Source organism: Dendrobium catenatum, unplaced genomic scaffold (genome assembly GCF_001605985.2).
Source record: "Dendrobium catenatum unplaced genomic scaffold, ASM160598v2 fragScaff_scaffold_1034, whole genome shotgun sequence".
In the NCBI taxonomy this organism is placed as follows: domain Eukaryota; kingdom Viridiplantae; phylum Streptophyta; class Magnoliopsida; order Asparagales; family Orchidaceae; genus Dendrobium; species Dendrobium catenatum.
Window position 1 is genome coordinate 119,955 of NW_021319496.1, and position 24,484 is coordinate 144,438.

The window sequence follows — 24,484 nt, forward strand, 5'->3', positions numbered from 1 at the left end:
TTTTGACACTTTCGGTATGAGTAATTTAAGAAGTAATAAAGTTTGCAAATTCAACAAATGAAATTTAGCTCACATCAAAATATGCAAATTCTTAATCGATTTCTTGTGAATATCAATTTTCTTAACATCAAATATATTAGTTCTATCTTTAATCATTTATGCTTTGTTTTACCCCATTTGTAGAACCCAAGTGCTCTTCTGTTTGACATTTTTCAGTCGAATAAACATTTACAAAAATAAAATGTCCAATTAAACTTCAGACTGATTATAATATACCAAATTAATACATACGCACAATTTCCATACTCTTCCAAAATTGAATGCAAATATCCGGAGAAAATAATTGGTCGAAATATTTTGATCAAATTTTAGTAATCATAAAATTTAAAATTATTGAACTTATATTAATGTTCCCTCATCTTAAATAAATTTAATAATGTCAAGATATATTCAAATCGAACTTTCACCAAGCTATGGACCATCTTCTTCGCATAGAATAATAGTATTTGCAGATGCAAAAGCAATCCGTGTACTGATCAAATTGCAGTACAACTTCACATGTAAATATTTATTTAAGCGTAGCAAAGCTATGCACGAAAAATGTGCAAAAGCAAAAGCAGTAAACTTGATGAAACCATTGGAGTCAATCTCGTTGCTTCTTCCCGGTGACACCAGCAACCACCTGCAAGTATTTGATGGGACTTTATTATAAGATTACTTTTTATAAAACAAGTTTTTTCCCAATAGAATGAACAGTTCTAACCCATAAAAAAATATTTCATAAATGAACATTCATTTGCTACCTCATATTCGGTTGGCAACTTGGGCTATAGAGCTCAGGCAATTTATATTCAGTAAGTTTTTTTTATTCACTCATAAAACATTGTTAAAATTGAAATGGAAATGATGCATGATTTAGTTAGAGATACAAAGAAGAAGAATTGGATGTTGGCAATAAAGATAACTAGCAAAATAAATTAGGGGGATTTACACACATGCTACTTTATTTCATACTATTTGCATATCGAACACCCAATATTTTAATATTTCATAGCTACCACTCATATAAAATTTTAACATCAAATATATCACTCATATATTTCATTCTAACCACCCATACCACTTATATAAACTTCAATATTTTATTTTATAAACCCAAATTTATTCTACGGGTGGTAGACATGTAATATTAAAGTTTTAGATGTTAGATATGTAAATAGCATAAAATAAAGTAGTATTTATGTAAACCTCCCAAGAAATTAAAGATCAAGCATTAATTGCATTATAAAAAATTTAGTGCTAGAAATGTTGAATGGAAAACTCACTTCACTGAGTTGTGGTGGCGGTACTTGCTCGGCCGAGTCAAAAGAATCCAAGATTGGCCTAACGACAGCTGGGAGGAACAGGCCTGTGCTATGAAATGTTTAGAATTAAGTTAAAATTCCAACGTAAAACAGATGGCATGAGAAGAATGTCAAGAAAGAGCATTTTAATAAAGCATCGGGCGTTATCTTCTTCCAAACTAATGAAATTAACACTAAAGTATTAAGAAATAAAAGGCCGTTTCCCTAATTCAAACAAATTGAACTTCTAAGTCATGATTGAGTCACCGCCCTCTCACAAGAACTAAAATTGTGATTACAACTGTTGAGTTTAGAGATTTGGCTAGGGAGTAGGTGTAATAGATAATTTATTGGGTCCTTACAGGACTTAATAGTTTATAGGTTATGAGTGCTTATCAGGTTATTAATAAGTGCTAATGAGTTATTAGGCGTCATTGAACTTTTTTTTTTCTTTTTTAAAGAAAAAAGTCACACTAAGTTATAGACAATCACATTTAGGACTCGCGCCAGTTATTTCTCTATACGTAGTCTAGTCCTAAAGCTTAGTTTGGCAATACCTTTATGATGTTTGTTTTTCAAAAACCAAACATGTTTAAATTTTGATTAGTGAGAAAATATGCAATGAAAGGCCTTGCAGAACCTCCATCTTCAATCTCTATAAGAGTAGCAGCAGTGATGATATTTCATACCCACAAAAGCATTTCAATGCTGCAAAATACTAATGACATGCTCACTAATACTAATTATAAATTGAAGTCAATGATTACCATCATCATTATCATTGGCCTTAATTCATATTTGGTGTCGAACGTGGGAATTCTCATTCTTCATCCGTTCCATTGAGTGTTACAAGAGTTATGAAATGCATTATTTACAAACCTTCGTGAACAACTTCTAGCTTTGTTGCCTAAGATCTAGCCTTTTTTTAATAATACTTTGATCTTAATTTAAACTTTCCATCTAACATGTACTTTTTACCTTGTTATAAATACCAAAATCATCCTACTTTCAACCATCCAATCTTCAAAAGACACTACACCAACACCCCTCTATATAATGATCCTCAATTATGCTTCCTAATATTACCACAGTAATCTTAAAACTCTCATTTCTATCACACTCAAACAGCTAAAATAACATTTTAACCACCCATCACTAGAATCCAACATAACATGGCTAGCCTAATTGAAATTTTATAAACTTTCAATTCAAGAGTCCACGATATCCTCTTTTCACAAAAAAACAACTAGCCTTAATTACAAATACTGTGTGTTTGTGTATGACATGCCAGACAAGACACATCTTTAACATGCTCAATTGTGTCAGAAGCATTTCAAGATAAAATTAAGTTCTGACTTTAGGCTGGATATGGCCTGGCATAGTCCAAAAAGGCTTGGCGCTCTTGGCATGCCACAAAGGCGCATAGTGAGAGACGGCTTGTTTGTGAGATATCAACACATGCACAAAATATGTGACATTTGATAATGATTAATGAATTTAATATTAAAGATTTAGAGTTCGGTTAACAAATGACAATTATCACATGTTATAAAGTATTTCTTTTATTATGAATAGTTTTTTTTTATATTGTTATTGTTCTTTTCTGAAGTATATGTGTATGACATAATACTTCATTGGGTGATGTTTTTAATAAATATATTATAAATTACATATTTTATTTTAATAATTTATAAAATATAGCAATATGTATATGGCATGTCATGTCCTACTTTTTATAACTAAATTTTATTGTTGTATCCATGTTATCAAGCCTTTGTTTCACAGCAAAAATAATATTCTCATCAATATCACCATTACTATATATAACGGATGCAAGATGCTTAAAATAAATCACAACTAGACATTACTCTCTCTTGTAATCATATTGAATAATAACTGTTGATATCACATTGTTAATACATATTTAATTGTAAGAGAACCAAACAATAGAGCTGACTGAGCAAATGAAATTCATGGAAATAGTGATAGGATTATTAGAGCAAACATGGACAATCATGGCTGAGAGTGTGTTTTCTTTTAATTCTAAAATCATTTACCAAATACAAAAAAAAAGTTTCCACCTAGCTGGAAAATAATCTTACCCACGTGCACCCAAGAGAGGTTTTCTATATAGGCCAACTAGTCTTGTTTATGGATGGCACTTGAAGATAATCATTGGAAAGTTGAGAGCTCATTTGGCTCCGTAATTCAAAAAAGAAAATTAACCTTGATTTTTAAAGTTATTGGTTAGATCAACAAATCGTGTAGGTCACAATAATTACATGACTCTTTTGAACAAGATCACAATTCAATAATATTAATTTTGAGAACGGCCATATGGCCCAAAATAATTAATTATTCTATTACTAGAGTTGGCATGTTGCCAATGCCCTATGATCAGCAGAGTTATCCAAGCGATAAATTTAAGTCAAGCTCACTGGAGTATTCTAGGCCAACATTAAGTGATTTAGTTCTCATTTGAACACAATTGCTTCATTGGCTTGAATTCACCATGAGTTTTTTGGAACTATTCAGGATGCATGTGTTCGTCTGAAATGATGCTATAGTTTTGAAGAGCTATGGAAGAAGACCACAAGCAACATAAAAGCAGTAGCTAAAAAGTAACTGAATAACCAACACACTCTCATCAAAAGATGGGTATCAATCTGAATCTCACCAAAGAAAGGAAACTATTAGGAAATACTTAAGTTCACAAGCAAACCTAACCACAATTGGTGCAAACAGTGAGTAAAACTGCTGTTTACAGCAGAAAAACAGAAAAATACAGCAGGTTTCTTGGGAAAACAGAGGAAAAACTGATAGAAAACGAAGTATTCCACTAGTTGTTGAAGGAAAACAGGAAATGATATAAGTTTCTTCAATTCGAAAGGAAGAAACAGCTCTTCAAATCTCTAGCTAAGCCTAGAGCTCAAAAGAAAACCCTAAATCCCAAATTTGATTTCAAATTCAAGATAATCCCAAACCCTAACAAGAAATCCTAATTAAAGCAAAAGGAAAATTACTTAATTCCTAAACAGCCCCTCATTCAAAATTTTCCTCCCAAACCTTGCTTAATTTAAGCCATGGGGCCCACCATGCTGCTGCCCAACCCCCCATGTCAACCTCCTCCTTTGGACCGGTGGGAATAGACATGAACCGGTACAGGATGGATCGGTTCATGTCTAACATTACCCCCCTCCAAAAACTCATCTTGTCCTCAAGGTGAAATGAAGGAAACTGATGTTTCACCCTCTCATGCGGTTCCCATGTGGCTTCAAACACAGGAAGCCCCTTCCATGCGATCAACACCTCCTTGTTTCCTTCCTTGTCATATTCACTCAATTTAGCTCTAGAAGTTCTAAGACCACCTCCATCTCCTCAGTCAAAGTTGTTGGCAGTTCTGCACTGGTTGCATACTCCCCTATGGCCTTTCTCAGTTGTGACATATGGAATATTGGATGGATAGTGACGGATGGGGGTAACTTCAAACAGTATGCCACTACTCCAATTTTGTCCACTATCTCATAGGGGCCAAAATACCTCGGAGATAACTTCTCATTTCTCTTATTGGCCAATGTCTTTTGTCTGTACAGCCGCAGGTTTAGGAAAACATTCTCACCCACTTCAAACTGAATATCTCTTCTATGTGCGTCTATCTGCCTCTTCATGATCTATTGTGCCCTCATTAGATGTTTCTTCAACTCCTCCAACACCATATCTCTTTCCTCTAAGTGTTGCTCCACTGAAGATACTGGTGTGCTCCCCCATCCAAGTGCACTAAGTGTGGTGGATCTCTTCCATATAACACCTTAAAAGAGGTCTTCTGGGAAGCTGAATGGCACGAGGTATTGTACCAATACTCGGCCCATGCCAACCATTTGGCCCACATCCTTGGTGTTTCAGAAGAAAAACTCCTCAAGTCTCCAAACTCTGGTTGACTACCTTCATTTGCCTATAAGTTTGGGGATGGTAGACGGTGCTTCTTTTGTTAATAGTTCCCTATAACCTGAATAGCTCCCTCCAAAACTGGCTGAGGAAAACTATCTTGGTCAGACACTATCGACTATAGAATCCTATGGAGTCTCACCACCTCCCTGATGAAAGCTGTCACCACTGTCATTGCGGTTTAGGGGTGTCGTAGGGGAGTGAAATGTGCATACTTACTCAGCCTATCAACCACCACCATAATAACAGTGAACCCCTCTAATCATGGGAGGCCATCAACGAAATCCATGGACACTTCCTCCCATACTCTATTCGGAAGTGACAAGGGTTGTAGTAATCCCCCCGGAGACATAGATATAGACATATACTTGTTTCTCTAACAAACTTCACACATCGCCACCACAAAAGTCTAACTGAAGTCTGGTAGAGCTAAAACGGGTACCGTGGTCATTACCTTCTTCGAGAGGAGGATCGATCTCTCCCAAATCTCTAGACACCGCTAGCGCCCAAAAGAAAACTTAAATCTAAGAGATCTCAAATTTCAGCCAAATTCAAGATGGCCTCAACCTAGGAAAACAAACTATTTAATGCATACAAATCAAAAGAAAATCTCTAAACAATCCCTACATTCAAATTTCCCTACTAACTCCCTCAAAAAAACCTTCCTAAAATAGTTTACACACGCCGTGCGTGTGTTCGGTGCATATAGGAGGCGGAGAAATCTGCCTCTGTGTTCGCGTATGCCAGTCCCGTCGGACCGGCTGGACCGATCTAACAGATTGTTACAATGACATCAGTATAAGGCAGTATTATGCAATGAAGGACACATCTTTAGTTATATATGAGACAAAGTAGGCAGGAGCCACCACTTGAACTTATAAGGGTCACCTTTAGAATTTTATCTACCTAGTGGATAATTCTAGATAAAGATACTGATGAGCATATTAGTTATTTAAGTGAGGGAGATTTTGAAACCCCTTAAGTAAAAAAAAAAACATAAACTCTTAAACATTAAAGTGCATTTTTGTGTAATGGTCAAAATTTCATTAAGAAACTTTAAGGTTAAGCGTGCTCGTGAGGGAGCAATACTAGGATGGGTGATCTCCTAGGAAGTTACATAAGTAAGACAACATGGAGATATCAATACATGAAAATCGTAGTGCTCGCATAATAGAGCTTACAATTATATGAAGATTAGTGGTTATGTAATTCTATTCTTTTCTCTTTTATATTGCTCAATCTCAATTACCGCTAAAAGCTAATGTTTCCTTTACTTTCAAACCATAATTTTAGCATGCGCACTTTTTGAGTTTCTTTGTCAAAATTGAATATTTGTTGTAGCTCATATTTAATGATGCAACCAACAATTATCTGTTTAGTTCGAAGTCGATTGAACTACTAAAAAAAATCTAGCCACGAAATAATTGGCTTTTCCATAGTTCTTCCATTTTGGTTGTGCCAAGCTGCAAAATATACAGAGCCAGAGTCATTAAACCAAAGCATTACAGAATATTCAAGGGGACCATACAAAGGGCATTGTTTTCTCTTTCTTTATTGAGATAGAATAAGGAGTTTCTTTGCCATCATCTTCTTCATTTATTGTAAGGATTTGTGTTGCTTGACTCTCGAAAGGTATAAAGCATTATGAATTTCAACGCCCTCTTCATTTCTGTTGAGATGGAGTCAAATGCTCCCAACAAGGCCAAGCTTAATGCATTTTTTAATAAAATCCCTAAGGAGTTTGGTTTTAGAGTTTCTTAAGTTTGACAAGCATCCAACTTCATTTCGCTAGGGGAAATTTTTTTAAATCTAGGCTATTTTCAAAGTGTGGCTTGAACATTCCTCTTCCTACCCCTTTAATAGACATTTTGAATCAAATTTTACTTGTACTTAAGTTGAATTCTGCCACTATTATCTCCATAGATTAATTTCTCAACCTAAATGTCAACAAACCTATTTCTTCAATTCTTCAATGTGGGGAGTAAGTGCCTTTTGAGTTCTTCCAATCATTTTGATAGAACCAGCTGGATGTTTTTAGCACCCCAACCTTAAAATAAGGATGCTAGAGATGATTATTCATTATTTTTTCCTAGGAGTTGACAGGTATTGACTTCATCCAGCCATATCCAAAAGATTCTTTTAACGTTTTTATATCTTGGCGCAAAACCCTCTAAGAAGTTAAAAATCTACCAACATATCATAGTTGACAATGGTGAATGGCGCACCATGGCTCCAAATTTCTCGTGGAGCCATGGCACAAAGCGCACTGCGTGGCGCACGCCATTTTAAACATTGTGCATAATATAAAATAATTAATAAATACTGATTAATATTAAATACTATTAAATAGCAAACAATAGATTGATTAGAGAAAAATTTAAGCATAAATATCCTGTCAAACAATGCAATTTTAAATCCTATAGAAACTTACATCAATAGATTTGAGCAGGATTTAAGCATAATTTAGCCTAAATCCCGCCAAATAGCAAAAATAATAGCTTTAAATCCTACAAAAAGTTAAATCCTTTATGCTTTTAATTTGCAATTTACTAAATTAATAATTAATTATGATATTCATATATAAACCATAAAAAATTTAATTATAATTTATAATTTGAAACTTATAATATGTTAACAAAATAGTGCATGCCATTTGTGCCTTGTGCCATGTGCCATTGCACATGCACAGCGCAAATAGCATGCAATATTGTGATACACCCGGTCGCACCGCCCCAACCAAATAGCATCGTATGTGCTCCGCACCACTTAGTGTGCTATGGCGCGCACCATTTTGCGCCATTGACATCTATGCGGCGGATTAATCTGGATATGCCTAGGTTACTTGGCCTATGAGTTTGGAAGTTATGCTTCTTGTCTTAGGTTCATATAAGACTGACTTCAGGACATTTTCTTGAAAACCAACCACTGTTACTAGGCCAAGTAGATAGAAATCTTCCCCTGATACAAAGTCTAAGGATGATATGATGCAATATTGCTAACATATTAATGTTATGATGTGAGCACATGAATATTTAACATATAAGAAGAGGAATGTGACTTTGCTTTCAACCAAATACATCTCCTACAAGAGTAGAATATCAAGCATCTGATGCAGTTGTGGACCCTACCTGCTCAGCGAAATTCCAAGAGCCAAAAGACTCCTGTTTTGTGGGTCCCAACACCTCTTTTCGGACCAATAATAGGAGAAGAATTAAGAGAACATCATTGGAGGAAATGTGAGGTGCATTTATGGTGGGATTGAGACTAGTTTTAAGGGGTAAGTTTGTATGGGCGGATTATGTGAAGAAATTTTTGGAGTAATTTTCTTGGTTGTTTGGGTTCCTAGTTGCTGCTAGGAATTGGGGGAGAGTCAACTCACCTCTCGAACAATGAATCAATAGCATCGTGTGTTTCTTTTGATTGAAGGTTATTATTTCATATTTATTATTGTTGTTCTTGCATACCATTGATGTTTTTTCTTGATTTTGGTTGCTATTTTTTCGTTGTTTGATGCTGAATTTGTTCTAGTGGCTGTTTTGGATGCCAATTTGATCTCCAAATCACATCAAATTTGCAACATAGCAAGTTTTTGGGACTGATGGCAGTGAGTAGAGTTGAGGAGTTGGAAGAAAAGTTTGAGGGGGAAGTAGGACAGTTGCGAATGGATGTGGGATCATTGAATGAGCATTTTCCAGCGCTGAAAGAAATGTTTGAGAATCTAAAGGAGATGAAGAAGTGGATGTTGGACTTTCAAACTAAATCGGCTCCACCGAAAGTAAAGGGGAATCAGGAAAATGATATTTCAAGGGAAGACGAAGAGGTGGAAATTTTATGAGAGGAGAAAGTAATACCCCATCTTGAGCCCCTACCGAGAGAGGAGGGGGGGAATGATAGGAAGAGAACCGGAGGACTTAATTTAAAGGAAGAGGAGGATACGAAAGGAGAAGAGAGGAAGAGAAGCCCTTACACTTAGAAGTGGCGGAGGTTTCATTGGATTTTGTAGTAGGGTTCATCCCGAACCACACTCTGAAGATGAAAGGATAGATATGTGGGGAAGCGATTGTGGTTTTGATAGATAGTGGGGCAACCAACAATTTCATATCCAATCAGGTGGTGGATAAAATGGGGCTAAAGGTGGTACACACGGGATGCTTTGGGCTGATTATGGGTGCAAGGAAGGTGGAAAAGAGCAGGAGTATCCGTCAGGGATTAATAGGAGTTGCAAGGGATTCACATCAGGGAAGATTTTCTTCAATTGGAGTTGGGAAGTATTGATTTGATCTTGGGTATGAAGTGGTTAGAATCCTTGGGGGAGATCAAGGTAGACTAGAAGGCCTTAACTATGAAGATCCAAATGGAGAGGAGAAATATGGTGATTAAGGGAGACCCTAGTTTATCCAAAGCAATGATTTTCTTGAAAACCATGGTGCGTGCTATACAAGGTGAAGGAGTGGGATTCTTGGTGGAGCTCTAGAGCTAGTAGGGAGGAGACACCTGGAAGATAGAGGACATTCCAGAAGTAGTTCAGTCTCTTCTCCAACAGTTCAGTGAGGTATTCCAACATCCCTAAAGATTGCCTCCTCCATGAGGACACGCGCACGCTATTATTATGAAGGAAGGAGTCTCCCCCGTTAGTGTCCGACCATACCGCTGCCCACAAGTCTAGAAGGATGAGATTGAGAGGCAGATTCAAGAGATGCTAGAAGCCAAGATCATCAACCCTAGTGTGAGTCCATGTTTTAGTTATGTATTACTGGTGAAGAAGAATGATGGTAGTTGGAGATTTTGTGTAAATTATCATGCTTTGAACAAGGAGATCATACTGGACAAATTTATCATACCAGTCATTGATGAGCTAGTATATGGGTTGCATGGCTCGGTAGCATTTTCAAATATTGATTAGAAGTCTGAGCACTACCAGATCGGAATGCGACCAAAGGACACCCACAAGATAGCTTTCAGAACTCATGAGGGATACTATGAGTTATTGGTTATGCCTTTTGGCCTCACTAACACCCGTGTCACTTTCCAGTCGCTCATGAATAGGGTGTTTAAGCCTTATCTTCAAAGGTTTGCTCTAGTATTCTTTAATGACTCCTTATCTATAGCAAGTCGGAGGAGGAGCACTTGAAGAACTTGGGGATGGTATTGGGAACTTTAAAGGAGCACCAACTATATGCCCTTGAAGAAGTGTACTTTTGCATAGCAAAGAGTGGAGTACTTAGGACATATACTATCTCAAGCATGTGTCTCAGAGGATCCAACCAAGATAGAGGTAATGGTGGAGTTGTCGGTGCCTAAAACTGAAGTGGCTAACGGGGTTCTTAGGAATCACAAGATATTACAAGAAATTTGTGAAATGATATAGTTCTACAACCTAGATGTTGACAAAGCAACTAAAGAAGGATAATTCCAATTTTGTGTGTGTGTTTCATTTATTTATTTATTTATTTATTTATTTATTTATTTTTGGGGGGGGGGGGGGGGGAGGGGATGAAGAAAGCCTACTAGATTTTAGCTAGCAGTTTTAGTGGAAACGAAAGCATTAGGCTATGAGTTGGGAGCAATGCTCATGCAAGGGTTGAGGCCTATAGCTTACATTAGCTAAGTGTTGACGATTAGAGCTAGACTGAAATTAAAATATAAAAGGAAACTGATAGTGTAGCGTTAACAATTTAGAAGTGGTGACCTTACCTATTGGGGCGGCACATTTTAGTCAGGACCGATCAGAGGACTTTGAAATTCTTGTTGGAGAAGAGGATGGTGATTTAGGAGGATCAATGATGGCTTTCCAAGTTGTTGAGGGACGACTTTAAGATTCAATACAAACCCTGGTTGAAAAAACAAAAGCTGCAAATGCTCTCTGCAGGTGTAGTGAAGACCCCCAGGTTATCGGTTCTCATAGTAGTGGATTGAGAGGTCTTGAGGCAAGAGAGCGAACAGAATGAAGAGCTTAGTAAAATCAGAGATTTACTGCAAAAACAAGACAATCATTCTAGTTACACCTTGAGGGGTCAAAAGCAACTATACCAAGGACAATTTGTGCTTTCGAGGACATCACCACACATCATTCACTTGTTGCACGAGTTTTATGGCACAACTATTTGGAGACATTTGGGATTCCAAAAGACATATCGTCACTAGCAGTGGAGCTATACTAGATGGGAATGTAAAAAGATGTGGAGAAGAAGGTGGCCAGTTGTGATGTATGCCAGAGACACAAATACCAATTTATGGCTCCGGATGATCTTTTACGGCCTTTAGCTTTTCCCGAGAATGTGTGAGAAGAAGTGACTATGGATTTCATCAAGGGATTGCCTAAGTCAGAAAGATTCACTGCAATTTTGGTGGTGGTGGATAGATTGAGCAAATAAGCTCATTTTATTCCCCTACGCCGCCCATACACCGTGGTGTCAGTGGCAGCTGCTTTCATTAGAAAGGTGGTCCGTTTGCATGGCATACCCGAGTCCATAGTGTCCGATAGGGACGAGGCTTTCTAAGCTATTTCTAGAGAGAACTATTCAAGATGTAGGGGACTATCCTAAAGCGAAGTGCCGCTTACCACCCCTAGACAGATGGTTAGACGGAGGTGGTAAATCGCAACGGGGAGACTTATCTTCATTGCTTTGTCTGAGATACACCAAAGATGTGGATCATTGTTTAAAATTGCGCAAATGTGAAGGAATGCTTATCCGCATGAAGGAACACTTATCATGCTCTCATAAAAATGTAGCACCGTGTGCAAATGTGCCAGACAAGATGAAGGATGAAATTATTGCTTACATGAAGGAGAGCACCACGACAAAACATTTACAACATGAGCAATTTGATGAAAGGGTCGAACAAGGTGTTTACTACGGGAGCGATAGTGGAAAGGGCTCTTCCTCTACTATACATAATAGAGGTGCGCGGGGTCTGATGGACCAGTATATGATTAATCTAGAAGAGGATAGAGGACAAGCACAGATGATGCTTACGGCTAGTACCAGAGAGGGTCGACGCCATGTTTGCATGGATATTGACATATTTTTTATGAGAATGTCATTCCATTTAATGTTACGACATCGCCGACATACTTTAATATGTTGCGATCTGTAGGGTTCTATGGGAGAGGGTTGAAGGCACTTTCCATGTACGAGTTGCGAATATGGATTTGATGATTCCACCCTGAGTTACAGAGTTTTGTTGTTAGAATTTTGGGTCTCACTTGTTCTCCCTCTAGGTGTGAGGGAAATTGGAGTACATATAGTCAAGTACAAACAAAGAGAAGAAATTGACTTTCAATACTCAGAATAAACTCCCTTGTGTATATTATGCACAACAAGAGGTTGAAAGATAGGAGGTTGAGGAACAAGGGGTTGAAGGATGATGAGGATCCATTGGTGTGAGATGATGAGGCATCTGATAATGAGTGGTTCATAGATGATGAGACATATTTGTCATTATCAGACCTGCAGTTAGAGGATCTAAGTGTGGATGTCTTGAGGAGCGAAGTGAATCCAATGGGCACATCCACTAGTATCAAACCACACACATCCACTAGTTTTGCAGTATAACAAACAAATAAAGGTATTTCACAACTTCTTATGTGTTATTACATTATATATATATATATATATGACGAGGGCAATTAACATAACAATAATCATTCTTATTGAACAGGGAAGAGAAAATTCAGTAACATTGAAGATGATGAAGATATAATATTCATAAATACAATTGGAGAAAAGATTCCCTTGAAGACCCATTTAGTGATGGGACATGATTGGATTTTATATGTTCTTTCTTATTTATACTTTAGGCGTTTTGATAGACAAATATTTTGTGGTTCTGTACTTTGAATTATACTATGTGATGCATATATTGCATCTAATTTATTATTTTTCACTAATCTCACTTGTCATTAGATGTTTTTATTGTATGATAGACTCTTACTGTTATTTACCTGCTAAAACCCTTAAATTCTCATTTACGCAATTCTTCGTCCGTAAGGCTTACGCCTCGCCTCATGGACGAAAAACACCTCGAGGCTTATTTATGCAATTTTAAACCTTGATGCGGATCAAATGGTTAGCATTGACTGAGTACTAGCATAACACTTCATATTATACAGTAGCCCAGACAACAACATTTAAAATCTTATATGGGAGGGATCCACCTCATCTGTTATATTATAGGCATGGGCAATACACTTGAGTCGTTAGTGGAGCAGTATTTGGGAGAAAGAGATAGGATCTTGGCAAAATTAAAAGGGCATCTATTGCATGCACAACAAATTATGCAGAAGCAGACATATGGACATAGGTAGGATGTGTAGTTTGAGATTGAAAATAGAGTTTATCTGAAGATACAACCTTACAGACAAAGGACTCTAGCTTGACGGAGGAATGAGAAGCTATCCCCCGATACTTTTGGCCATACGAGGTCGTGGTGGGATCGCCTATTGCCTACAGTTGCCACCAAATTCAACCATCCATCCAGCATTTCATGTGTCGCAAATGAGATGATCCATTGGAGAACATAGACCCTCGCTCACAATATCAGCTACACAATCAGAAGATATGGAGGTAATATTAGAACCATTGTAGGTACAAGGGGTGCGCCAAGGAGACAAGGAAGCATTAATCAAGTAGAAAAATCTACTAAAATATGAGGCGACGTGGGAAGCCTACAACACTATATAGAGGCAGTTTCCTAATTTCCACCTTGAGGATAAGGTAACTTTTTGGAAGTAGAGTATTGATGCTGTGGTGGACCTCACCTGCTCAGCAGAATTCTAGATGCCAAAAGGCTCCTTTTTTTGTGGGTCATAGCATCTCTTTTCAGATTTATAGAAGGAGAAGGATTAAGGGGAGATTATTAGAGGAAATCTTAGGTGCATTTATGATGGGATTAGGAATGGTTTTAGGGGAAAAGTTTGTATGGGGGGTTATATGAAGACATTTCTGGAGAGATACATTTTGTACTGAGATTAAAGGCAAAAGCAATACTCACCAGTCGCCGGAAGTGACCGGGGCTTGTGGTTTGAATCTTCCCCTTTACTCCAACCGCCGACCCCATCTCTCTTGCCCTAGCTGACAGCCTCCTCCTCCCCTAGCTCCCCACGCCGGCCAACCCAACCCCTTGCCCGAAGGCCACCCAAACTTCACCTTCCTCATATCTTCCAAACAACCTCCTCCCCATCCTCCACCCTCCCTACCTCCAAGCTAGCCGTCGACCCCTCCCAACTCATATCTCCCTCTTAATGATGATTTCCATCATCATAATAACCTTCTTAATTTAGCCTAGGTAATTTGGGAAACATCATTTTAATTTGAAATTCAAATTTGAATTTCAAATACTTTTCTAAATTACCACATCTAAATTAGGAAAGTCCCTAAATCTAAGTCCAAATTAATTCTAATTGGGATTGAATTTCTTTATTTCCTTCCAAAAGTGAGATAACGAAATTAGAAGCTTTAAATTTTCCCTCCCAATCCACTATTTCCCCAAGCATGCCCTACAAACGAAGATTAAAGGCAATATTTACTGAGATTGTCACCATACATGGAGAGATGCATTTTGTACTCAATGCGGAGAACTTGAAGCAATTTGAGACTTATATGTTTGATAGCAAGCTTGAAGAAGCCCTACAAGCATGGATGGTCTATAAGTGAAGCAAGAGGTACCTATATCTAGGCAATCTATCAAAGAAGAAATAGTCACCATAAGGCATGTTCAAAAGGAGACCAACCACATCAGCAAGAAAAATTAATTTTCTAACGCAACAAGTGGAATAATAAGGAGTTTGGGACATCAGCCTTCCCTCGTTTAGAATAATAATTTACTGGAGTTATTACTCCAAAAAGGGGACCCATGATATAAAGATTAGATCAGATGAATACAATCAAATCATCCATGATTGCAATTTGAGCATCAAATTGTGAAAAAATTAAAGGAATCAAGACAGATGAGATTTTGACAATTTGATTTGTTGATGAAGATTCCTAGTGATGATGATTCCCAGATAGCATCAATGAGATTGAATATCAAGGCAACTGAAGTTAACAGGTGAGGATAGATCGTCGACAGATTGCCTGATGATCCAAACTAGGATGCAAGAAAGTTGAGTCATTGGAGGCTGATCAAGAAGACAACGAGAATTATAGTGGCAATTCAATCTACAAATACTTCCCTAGTGGTGATGATTCCCAGATAGCATCCATGAGATTAAATATCAAGGCGCCTGAAGTTAACAGGTGAGGATAGATCATCGATAGAATGCCTGATGATCCAAACTGGGATGCAAGAAAGTTGAGTCATTGGAGGCTGATCAAAAAGAAAACGAGAATTATAGTGGCAAGTCAATCTATGAATACTTTTTAGGCCAACGAGATCTAGATAAGGATAAATTAGAATTTTCTTTGAATAAGGTTATTTTGAATTCAAAATTAGGGCTTCCTACTTTGTGAACTAATATTATGAAGGATAAGATTAGTCTTGAATTTAAATATATTATATTTTGCTTATTTCTAGGCCTTTTTCAACAATAAAATCATCAAATTCCTAACAAAAAATAATCCTCGCTTATCTCCTTTCCCCCTCTTTGTCGTCGAACATCGCAATATGAAAATGTCATTGATCCCTTGCCTCTAAATAGTCTAGAGCTAGTCCCTACTAATCTGTTGTCACGTCTTGCAATCCTTGTCAATCAGCCCTTCTTTGGCTATTGACGCTTCTTGAAGGAAAAAATATGAGAGGAAAAGTCATCAACATCAACGAAACTTAGTTGAGGTACCTTCATTTTAATTAATAGAATATCATGATCCTCCAAAATAAAATTTATACCCTTTTTGTAGTCAGCTTTAGCGTCTTATTATGTCTACGCCCTTTACATAAAGGTTTAAAGAATTAATATAATGTCATCCAAAACCTTTAGAGTAGGGCCCTCCAAGGTTAAAGTAACTTATTATTGCTAATAAAATAGAAACAATCACAATTACAACTCGCTGACTATAAGCTAAAAATGGCAGCAAGCTCATAGCCCTCTGCTCATGATAATAATAACCTCCATGATATAATGCTAATAATTAGAGCATATAATTCGACAATTCTAAGCAATAAATTCAAAACCAAGACTCAATAACTCTTTGAACTATGGTTCAACTAGTAAATTCCTAACTAATGAAACTATAGGATCTAACAAAATTTAATATCTAACCCCACACCATTTTTCAAAGCACGAAGTAATAAAGTGATAAATACATCATCTAAACTAGTGAACAATCTAAAGAGTACTCATTCAATCGAAGGGAATAATTAACTATGAAAAATTGTACGGAAAGTAAATCTTGAACCAGATAAAAATAAACCTGATACATCAAGGGGGTGCCTCTTGTGAGCCAAAGGGCCCAAGGGAGCTATTATTCATTATGTAAGGATGAGGAATCAAGGGGAAGCAATTTAGGAAGGGTTCCTAATTGTATTAATGCTATTTAGGAATGTTTTAATTATTTAGGAGGGTTTCATAATTGTGTTTATGTTAATTAGGAGGGTTTCAATTGTGTTTATTTTGTGTGAGGGCTATTTAAGGGGGAATTTTTTATAGGGTTAAGATTTTTTGTTTGTTAGATTTTATTTTTAAGGTTTGTCCAAGTTTCTAGTAGTAGCTAGGATTTACAGGATAGTTGATCTACCTCTCTAATTATAGATTAATTGTATCTTACATTATTATGAACCCGTTCGGAGGGATTTTCTGTAACACTGGTAGTAGTTGATCGTCTGAGCAAGTATGCACACTTCATTCCGCTAAAGCACCCTTACACCGCAATTTCTGTGATTGATGATTTCATACGAGAGGTAGTGCGCTTGCATGAATTTTTAGAATATAATGTATCAGATAGAGACAAGATGTTCATCAGTCATTTCTGGAATGAGTTGTTCTGTTTACAAGGGATAGTCCTGACGAGGAGCATGACATACCATCCCCAAATAGATGGTCAAACGGAAGAGGTCAACAAAAGCGTGGATACGTGATGCTTTGTATCGAGAGTTAGACAAAGTGGATTGCTTGGGCAGAGTATTGATACAACACTTTGTACCATTCAACAGCACAAACCATCCCTTCCAAGATTCTCTATGGGAGAGATCCATCTCATTTGATATATTATGGGCATTGCACTACACCAGTATCTAGTGTAGATAAATACTTAGAGGAGAGGGACAGGATATTAGCAGAGCTCAAGGGACATCAGTTGAGGGCCCAGTAGATCATGGAAAAAAAAAGCTGATTAGCACATGAGAGAAGTACACTTCGAGCCATGAGACAAGGTTTACTTGAAAAAGGTACCCTACTGACAAAAGAAACTAGCTAAGAGGAATGAGAAATTGTCCCCACAATACTTTGAGCCCTATGAGGTTTTGGAATGCATTGGAGCAATGGCCTATCGACTGGGATTGGCATCTTCGTCGGCCTTGCACCTAGTATTTTTTATGTCTTACAGTTGAGGTAGGCGATAGGAGATCAAACAACATATTCACTATGCCAAACTTAGACAGAAGACATGGAGGTCATTTTGGAACCCCTGGGAGTATAAGGGGTGCGCCAAGGGGAAACAAAAAGCACATAAATTACTAATCAAATAGAAGGATTTGTTGGAGTACGAAGCCACATGGGGCCATCGAGATGATCAGGAGAAAGTTCTCACTCTTCCACCTTGAGTATAAGGGGCATCTTTGGGGAAGGAGTATTGATACGCCAAGGGGGGTGGGGGCCTATTATTCATTATGTAAGGAAGATATATTACGGTGGAGCTGTTCAAGTTTTAATTATTTAGGAAGGTTTTAATTATTTAGGAATGTTTTCTAATTGTGTTTATGCTGTTTTTGAAGGTTTTAATTATTTAGTAAGGTTTTCTAATTGTGTTTATATTGTTTAAGAAGGTTTCAATTGTATTTATTGTGTTAGAGGGATATTTAAGAGGAAGTTTTGTCTAGGGTTAGGAACTTTTGTTTGTTGTATTTTATTTATAGGGTTTGTCCAAAGTTCTTGGCTACGGCTAGGATTTGTGAGAGAGCTGATTTACCTCTCAAATAGTAGATAAATTGTATATTGCCTTATTATTGAAGGATAAATAAAAAATCAACCCCTACCTTTGTGTTCGTACATTCTTTATTCTCATTTACTTTTTTTTTACTTCCAAGACGCATCAAAACCCTAACAACATGATAAGTTTTGGTTATATAATTTGACTCCTAAACAACACTTAATTTTCAATACATTGAACCTCAACCTGCTTTTTAGAGTTCATGTATTCATTGACCTTGTCTTAAAAGTTAAAACCAAATCAAGAATCAAATCAATTAAGTGAGAATCCAATGTTAAAATACAAACAAGATTTGATGCTCCAAGCATTCATGAAAAGGATAAATTATTACAATTTGGGCATAAAAAAATTAGGATTAACGAGAATTTTATGATCAAATATATTGATGAAGATTGCCAACAATGGTAATTTCCAGATCACATCATTAAGACTAAAGACCAAATCAATAGGAGTCTACAGGTGAAGATGGATCGTTGATCGAAAATCTGATGATCCAAATCTAAATGTAGGAAATCTAGATCATTGGAGGATGATTATAAGGAAAATGTGAATTGTCGTGCAGGTGCAGGTCAATCCAAGGATCCTAATTTAGCCAACAACCCTATATAATTTTGTATTCAAAACTATATAGCACCGATACTCCTATTTACGAAGTGTCATGTATCCGTATCGTGTCGTATCCGTGTCACTATATTCGTATCGATGCAACATATATTCAAAATGATAGCTTTTTATTTTGTGAAGTTATTTTATTAAGGATAAAATTAACCTTGAATTTTTTGTAATTTGCCTATTTGTAGGTCTTTTTTCAACAACAAGATTATCAAACTCCTCCCAAAAAAAATCTCTTTTCTTCTCTACCACTCAGTAGTTGGGCATCCCAGCAATAAAAAAGCCACTGTTTCCTTGCAGACTTTACCAATCACTCCTACTCTAGCTGTTGCCATGTCCTAAAATCTATAGTAAGAAAACTTAGTGAAGGTTTCATTATTTTAATTAATAGAACATTGTTGTGCCTCCTTAAAAAATCCTATACCCTTTACTTTGTATGTTTTAGCCTATTATTATAGATTCACATCATAACATTAAAAGGTTAGCATCAAATTAGTAATATAAACATCATCCCTAGCCTTTGGGGTCCTCCTAGGATGAGGCAACTTATGATTGCAAAAAAAACACCCAACGGTCACAACTTCAGCTTACTGATCATAAGCTGAAAGTCACTAGAAGCTCAGAACTCTATGAACATGGTAACAATAAGCTCCATGGTATAAAGAAAATAGTTAAAGAGTAAATCATTCCCAAATTCTAAGCTATACCATCAAAATCAAGGCTCTGTGACTCATTGAATTATGATTCACTTGGTAAATTCCTACATGATAAAACTATAAGATCATGAAATGGTTTACCACCTACCCAAACCTATTTATCAAAGCACCAAGCAACAATATGATCAATATATAATAACATCTAAAATAGAGAACAATATAAAGACTAAAGCTAAGCAGCCTCTTTAATCGAGAAAGTTTTCTCAATTAAACTAGGTAATTAACTATGAGAATTAGTGCTTATAATAAGTTTTAAAGCACATCAAAATAAAACCCTAACAGAGTAATAAAATTTGGCTATATAATTTGACTCCTAAATAACACTGAACTTTCAATATGGTAGACCTCAACTTGCTTTTCAGAACCAAGCATTCTTTCTTCTATCTTAAAATCAAATAAAGAATCAAATCAATTTGTTAAAATTTATAGTCTTAAAATCCCAGCATAATTTGATTTGCTAATATGATAATTATTACCAATATTAACATTTTCTATAGTCAAGGCAATGCGACGTGTTGGATCTAGGAAGAGATCATATAAAACCTCGATCCATCCTCTCCTCTACAACTCATCCTATTCCAATTATTTCAACATAAACTCATTACAGTCCAAATTATTGGTCATATAGTGCCCACACCCAAACCTTTAAATTTATATGTCCCTTGTTAGTGCTAACATTGCAGAGTGGGGATGCAAATTGGAGGATTTGTTCATCAATCCATGAGTTTAGGCTCTTTGATAGGATGGCAATGATGGCTACTTGTTGGAAGAGAAAGGAGAGAGTTAGGAAAGCCAAGGAGTTATCTTGTAATACATTGTTGAAGAGGAAGAAAGTGTGGGAGATAGAGATTGAAGAAAGGGAGTAGGAGAATGGTAGAAAGGGGGATTGGGTGATGAGAGGAGAACCAAAAGGGGCTGAGTAATTTTCTTTATATTCATTATTTCAGAAGTGTACATAAGGGTTACTAAACATAGGCATAGGGGGCCAAACCATATCACTTATTCATACAACAAGTAATCCTTAAATGCTTGGAAGTCCAAAAAAATATAAATGATCAGCTATGAAGATGCATCAATGATTACATTAAGTATTGATGTTAATGGGTCAGATTTGCATTATCTCCAATAGGTAATAAAGAACTCTCCTATGGAAAATGAAAGTGGAGGTGGTTATTTCTAAGAACAAAGGTAATAGGCAAAACACTTCAAAGGAGATACATAAGCAATTTAGGGGAAGGAGATGATGATGATCATAACCATAAGCCCTATTAACTAGTGTGCTAATAAGAAAGATAGGAATAGGAGGTGATGAGGCTTAGGGAAGTAGTAATCTCACTTTAAGAAACACTATCAAGTAATTAAAGGGGCTCAAGGCTCTATCTAAAGACCAAATGATTTTCAAAGTTAAAAATCAAGCTAATGTTAATCTTCTAAGGAAATTCAATAACATGTGCATTACGTTTTGTAAGGGCCAAGAAAAAATAATGTGGAGCTATTTAAAGATTTTTTGAGGAAAGCATTTCAGTGGATACAAACAAGAATATAACGCCCTTCAAGGAATTCTTGAGCACTTCTATGAGTGCTTGTTATACTCCTATAATATTTCCAATTTGTTTAGCATTATGGCAACAAATATCAATATGAAATTATGGCATTTGAACATAATGCATGTCGGGGTAAAGTGCTAAGATATATAGCTGGATTGTGATGCATGCCATTAATAACTTCAATAGTTGGTGACCAATTGTGTGGTTAATTGAATTGGTACGAGAGAAAATTGTAAGAGTATTAGATCCCAAGTGCCCAAGCAATCCCCAACAAACTTCATAGTAGGTTAGCAAGAGAATGATTTAGGACTTCAATTTGGCAATTAATTTAAGGGTAAAAGGCATATAAAAATATCAAAGTTATGAGAAAGTGTCAAAAGGGTTTTCCAAAAGGGTTTTCCAAAAGTATTCTGATAGAAAAATGAAGGTATTTAACTATTTTTACAATCAAATTACTTCATTGAAGAATAAGTGTGCAATATGCAGGGCATCGATAAGTTTTTAATAGTATAGAAAATGAGCCATTCTAGAGAATTATTTGACATAATATAGATTATAACATGTCCTAAATTGATCTTAGAAAATCCAAGAATGAGATTCATGCCCATGTCCTCCCAACGTAATGTGGAATGGGAAAAATGATGAGAGGCCCCACAGGTTATTAGCTAGTTTTATCCATTTGGTGATGTGGCAATAGCCAAGAATGTTGGCAACATCTTTCTTCATGTAAAATCAATAAAATTGAGTTTTGAAAAGGCTAACGGTACCTGAAATGTGCATACCAAAATAAAGAAATCATGTAGCGATATGCAACTAATCCGGAATAACGAATGTTAAAGAGAGTGCCATCTCTTAGGTAATAATCAGATGGGGGTCATTACTAATTAAATCATGGATAATAAGGCAGAAGTCAAGATGTAGTTATCATGTTTCAATTAGTTAAAATCAGGTGCTGAAGTTGCCATGGTAGACAAGACTGGATGCACTCACTCAACTAAGTGCATCGATGACTTTGTAGCCACTCCAACACGCTCGAGACAAAAGAATGCTTTTGCAGAAAAGTGACCTACTTAGCATAGCGCAAGTTAAGTTTCTTCTGGGAGGGGATATATTTAATTAGCCGGTCTGGTCAGCAATATCTAGATCAAAATCCGTTTATTAGAAAATCATAAAGGGCTACTTGGTTGCAAGATTTAGCAGAGAGTTAGCTAGGATTTAGTCTAAGGCTTGCCAAACAATTTCGAGCCACAAGATGCCAGCTAGCTTCTTAAATCCCAGTTTGCTCCAATTTTTGGCTAAATTTAAGATTTAATAAATACTGGGGGAAGTACAATTTAAGAGATTTACAAGACTTATCCTCACTGTGCCTCTTTCTCTAGATTCAATTAAATCCTAAATCTTATGAAATATATGCCAAACAATTTTCATAATTTAGCACCACCAAGATTTACTGAGCATGAATTAACAAGCTTTACTAAATCCAAATCTACTTCGAAAAGACTCGTTCTCAGTGAACAATTAAGTAGATTTAGAACTAGGGTTTCCGAAAGTACCGATTCCACCGATGAGGCAAGACACCGCCACGATCGGCTCCTGGACAACGAAGATCTTCAACTTCTCCATCACCCCCATTTCCCTCTTTCGTCAGCTAATTTCTCCTTCGGGTAGTTCAGAGTGAATGCGCGCCCGATCGTGCCAGCTCCAAGAAATGATCGCCAGGGCTGGAGAAATGGGTTTTTGGACGGACGGTACGGAGGTCGATTGGAGACGCGACGGGTTGCGGGTTTGGTTTTTATTTCCGGCTGATTTATGTTTCTGATTTCGGTTCGGCCCGCTATCCCGCCCGATTTTGACCGGCTACATTCCTAAATTGCTAATGGCCATGAACCAATCAAAAATTGATCCGCCATCAATTTAATTCAACCCTAATCCAACGGAATAGGCAAACGAGTCAGAAATTCATACTCGGATCTGATCCATCGGGTTGCTAGATTGACTCGACCTGTTAACCCAGGTTGCGAGCAGGATAGCAGGAGAGTTAGGGTGTAGGCCTAGAGGCGAGCGCAGGTGAGAGATGCGGAACTTGAGCGGGCAAGGGTGAGGCACTAGGGTGAGCAGCGCAAGCGTGGGGTGCGAGGGCACGCTACGGGAGATGCACGCGTGGCTGCTTTGTGCAGGTGTGGGTACGGTACGAATGCACTGGCAGTGCAGCAGAGCATCGGTGCCTATGCAGGTGCGGGAACGTAGGTGGGTAGCCAGAGCTCGGGTCAAATTCGGGTTAGAAGGTTGGCACAAACTAGACATGATTTTTCAAATGCAACATAAATTGGAACCCGAACCTGATTGGTTTGTTAAACAGTTCAACATGAACCTGATTTTTCTAGGTCAACTTTGGATCAGATTAACGGGTATAATCAAAATTGACACCCATATCTGACACCTCTATTCGAGGCTCCCAATCAATCACATTGTGACTTCTAATTTCTAAAGGTAGGGATTTTTTTTCTTTTTCTATGGTAGACCCACATATGTTGTATCTCTATGTTCTCTCCATCGCTAAGCATTGGACAACTTCATGATGACATTGTGAGACAGGTGATCAGTGATCACATGACTCTTCCTGAATGTTGCCTCCTTCCCTCTTTTCCATCTTCATTTCTCTCTACATTTCTAAAATCAATGAAAGAAAGAAAAGGCTTAGGTCCAATAATAAATTTGTAAATCAACTCATCTTGTTCTTTTATTTTAAGATAATCATTCCATTGGCATTTTGGCTCTAGTTCTTTGTAGGTTAAGGAAAAAACAAATATTCATTTAGATTTCTTGGTTCAACCTAATGTTAGCTTCCCTTTTTCTCCCCCACATAAATGAGTTGATGGGATGAGTCTGGTCAAAACAGGTCTAGATGAGGTTCATGCTTTTGACCCATTTGTTAAATGGATCGAGTTAGTTCAATGGGGGTCAAGTTTGGGGCTAACCCAAACTCGAACCAAAAATAAATTTTGACATCCCCTAGTCTAATTTTAGTGAGAATCAGTTTACTTAGATTAGTGCCTTCATCTAGTCAATGTTCTGAGGGCCAATTTGTTTAAAATTATCTAGAAAAAAAATATTTTAAAAATATTAAAAAATGTTATAATTCTTTATATGAGATAAATTTACTTTTTGGTGCATCAAATATAAGCTTTTGGGATTTGAAATTTTTCTAAAAGAATGAATAAAAAAATTTAATTAGT

At 36.8% G+C, this 24,484-nt stretch overlaps 1 protein-coding gene across 1 annotated transcript; it reads right to left on the minus strand.

Annotated features, from left to right (window-relative positions):
• Window positions 1-429: 429 nt before the first annotated feature.
• Window positions 430-23,030, minus strand: LOC110115988. The gene is made up of 3 exons (XM_020849412.2): window positions 22,802-23,030; window positions 1,326-1,408; window positions 430-682 (listed from the first exon to the last, which is right to left on the minus strand). The coding sequence occupies exons 1-3, from the start codon at window positions 22,878-22,880 to the stop codon at window positions 644-646; spliced, it is 201 nt and encodes a 66-aa protein (XP_020705071.1). The 5' UTR covers window positions 22,881-23,030; the 3' UTR covers window positions 430-643.
• Between the last annotated feature and the right edge of the window lie 1,454 nt (window positions 23,031-24,484).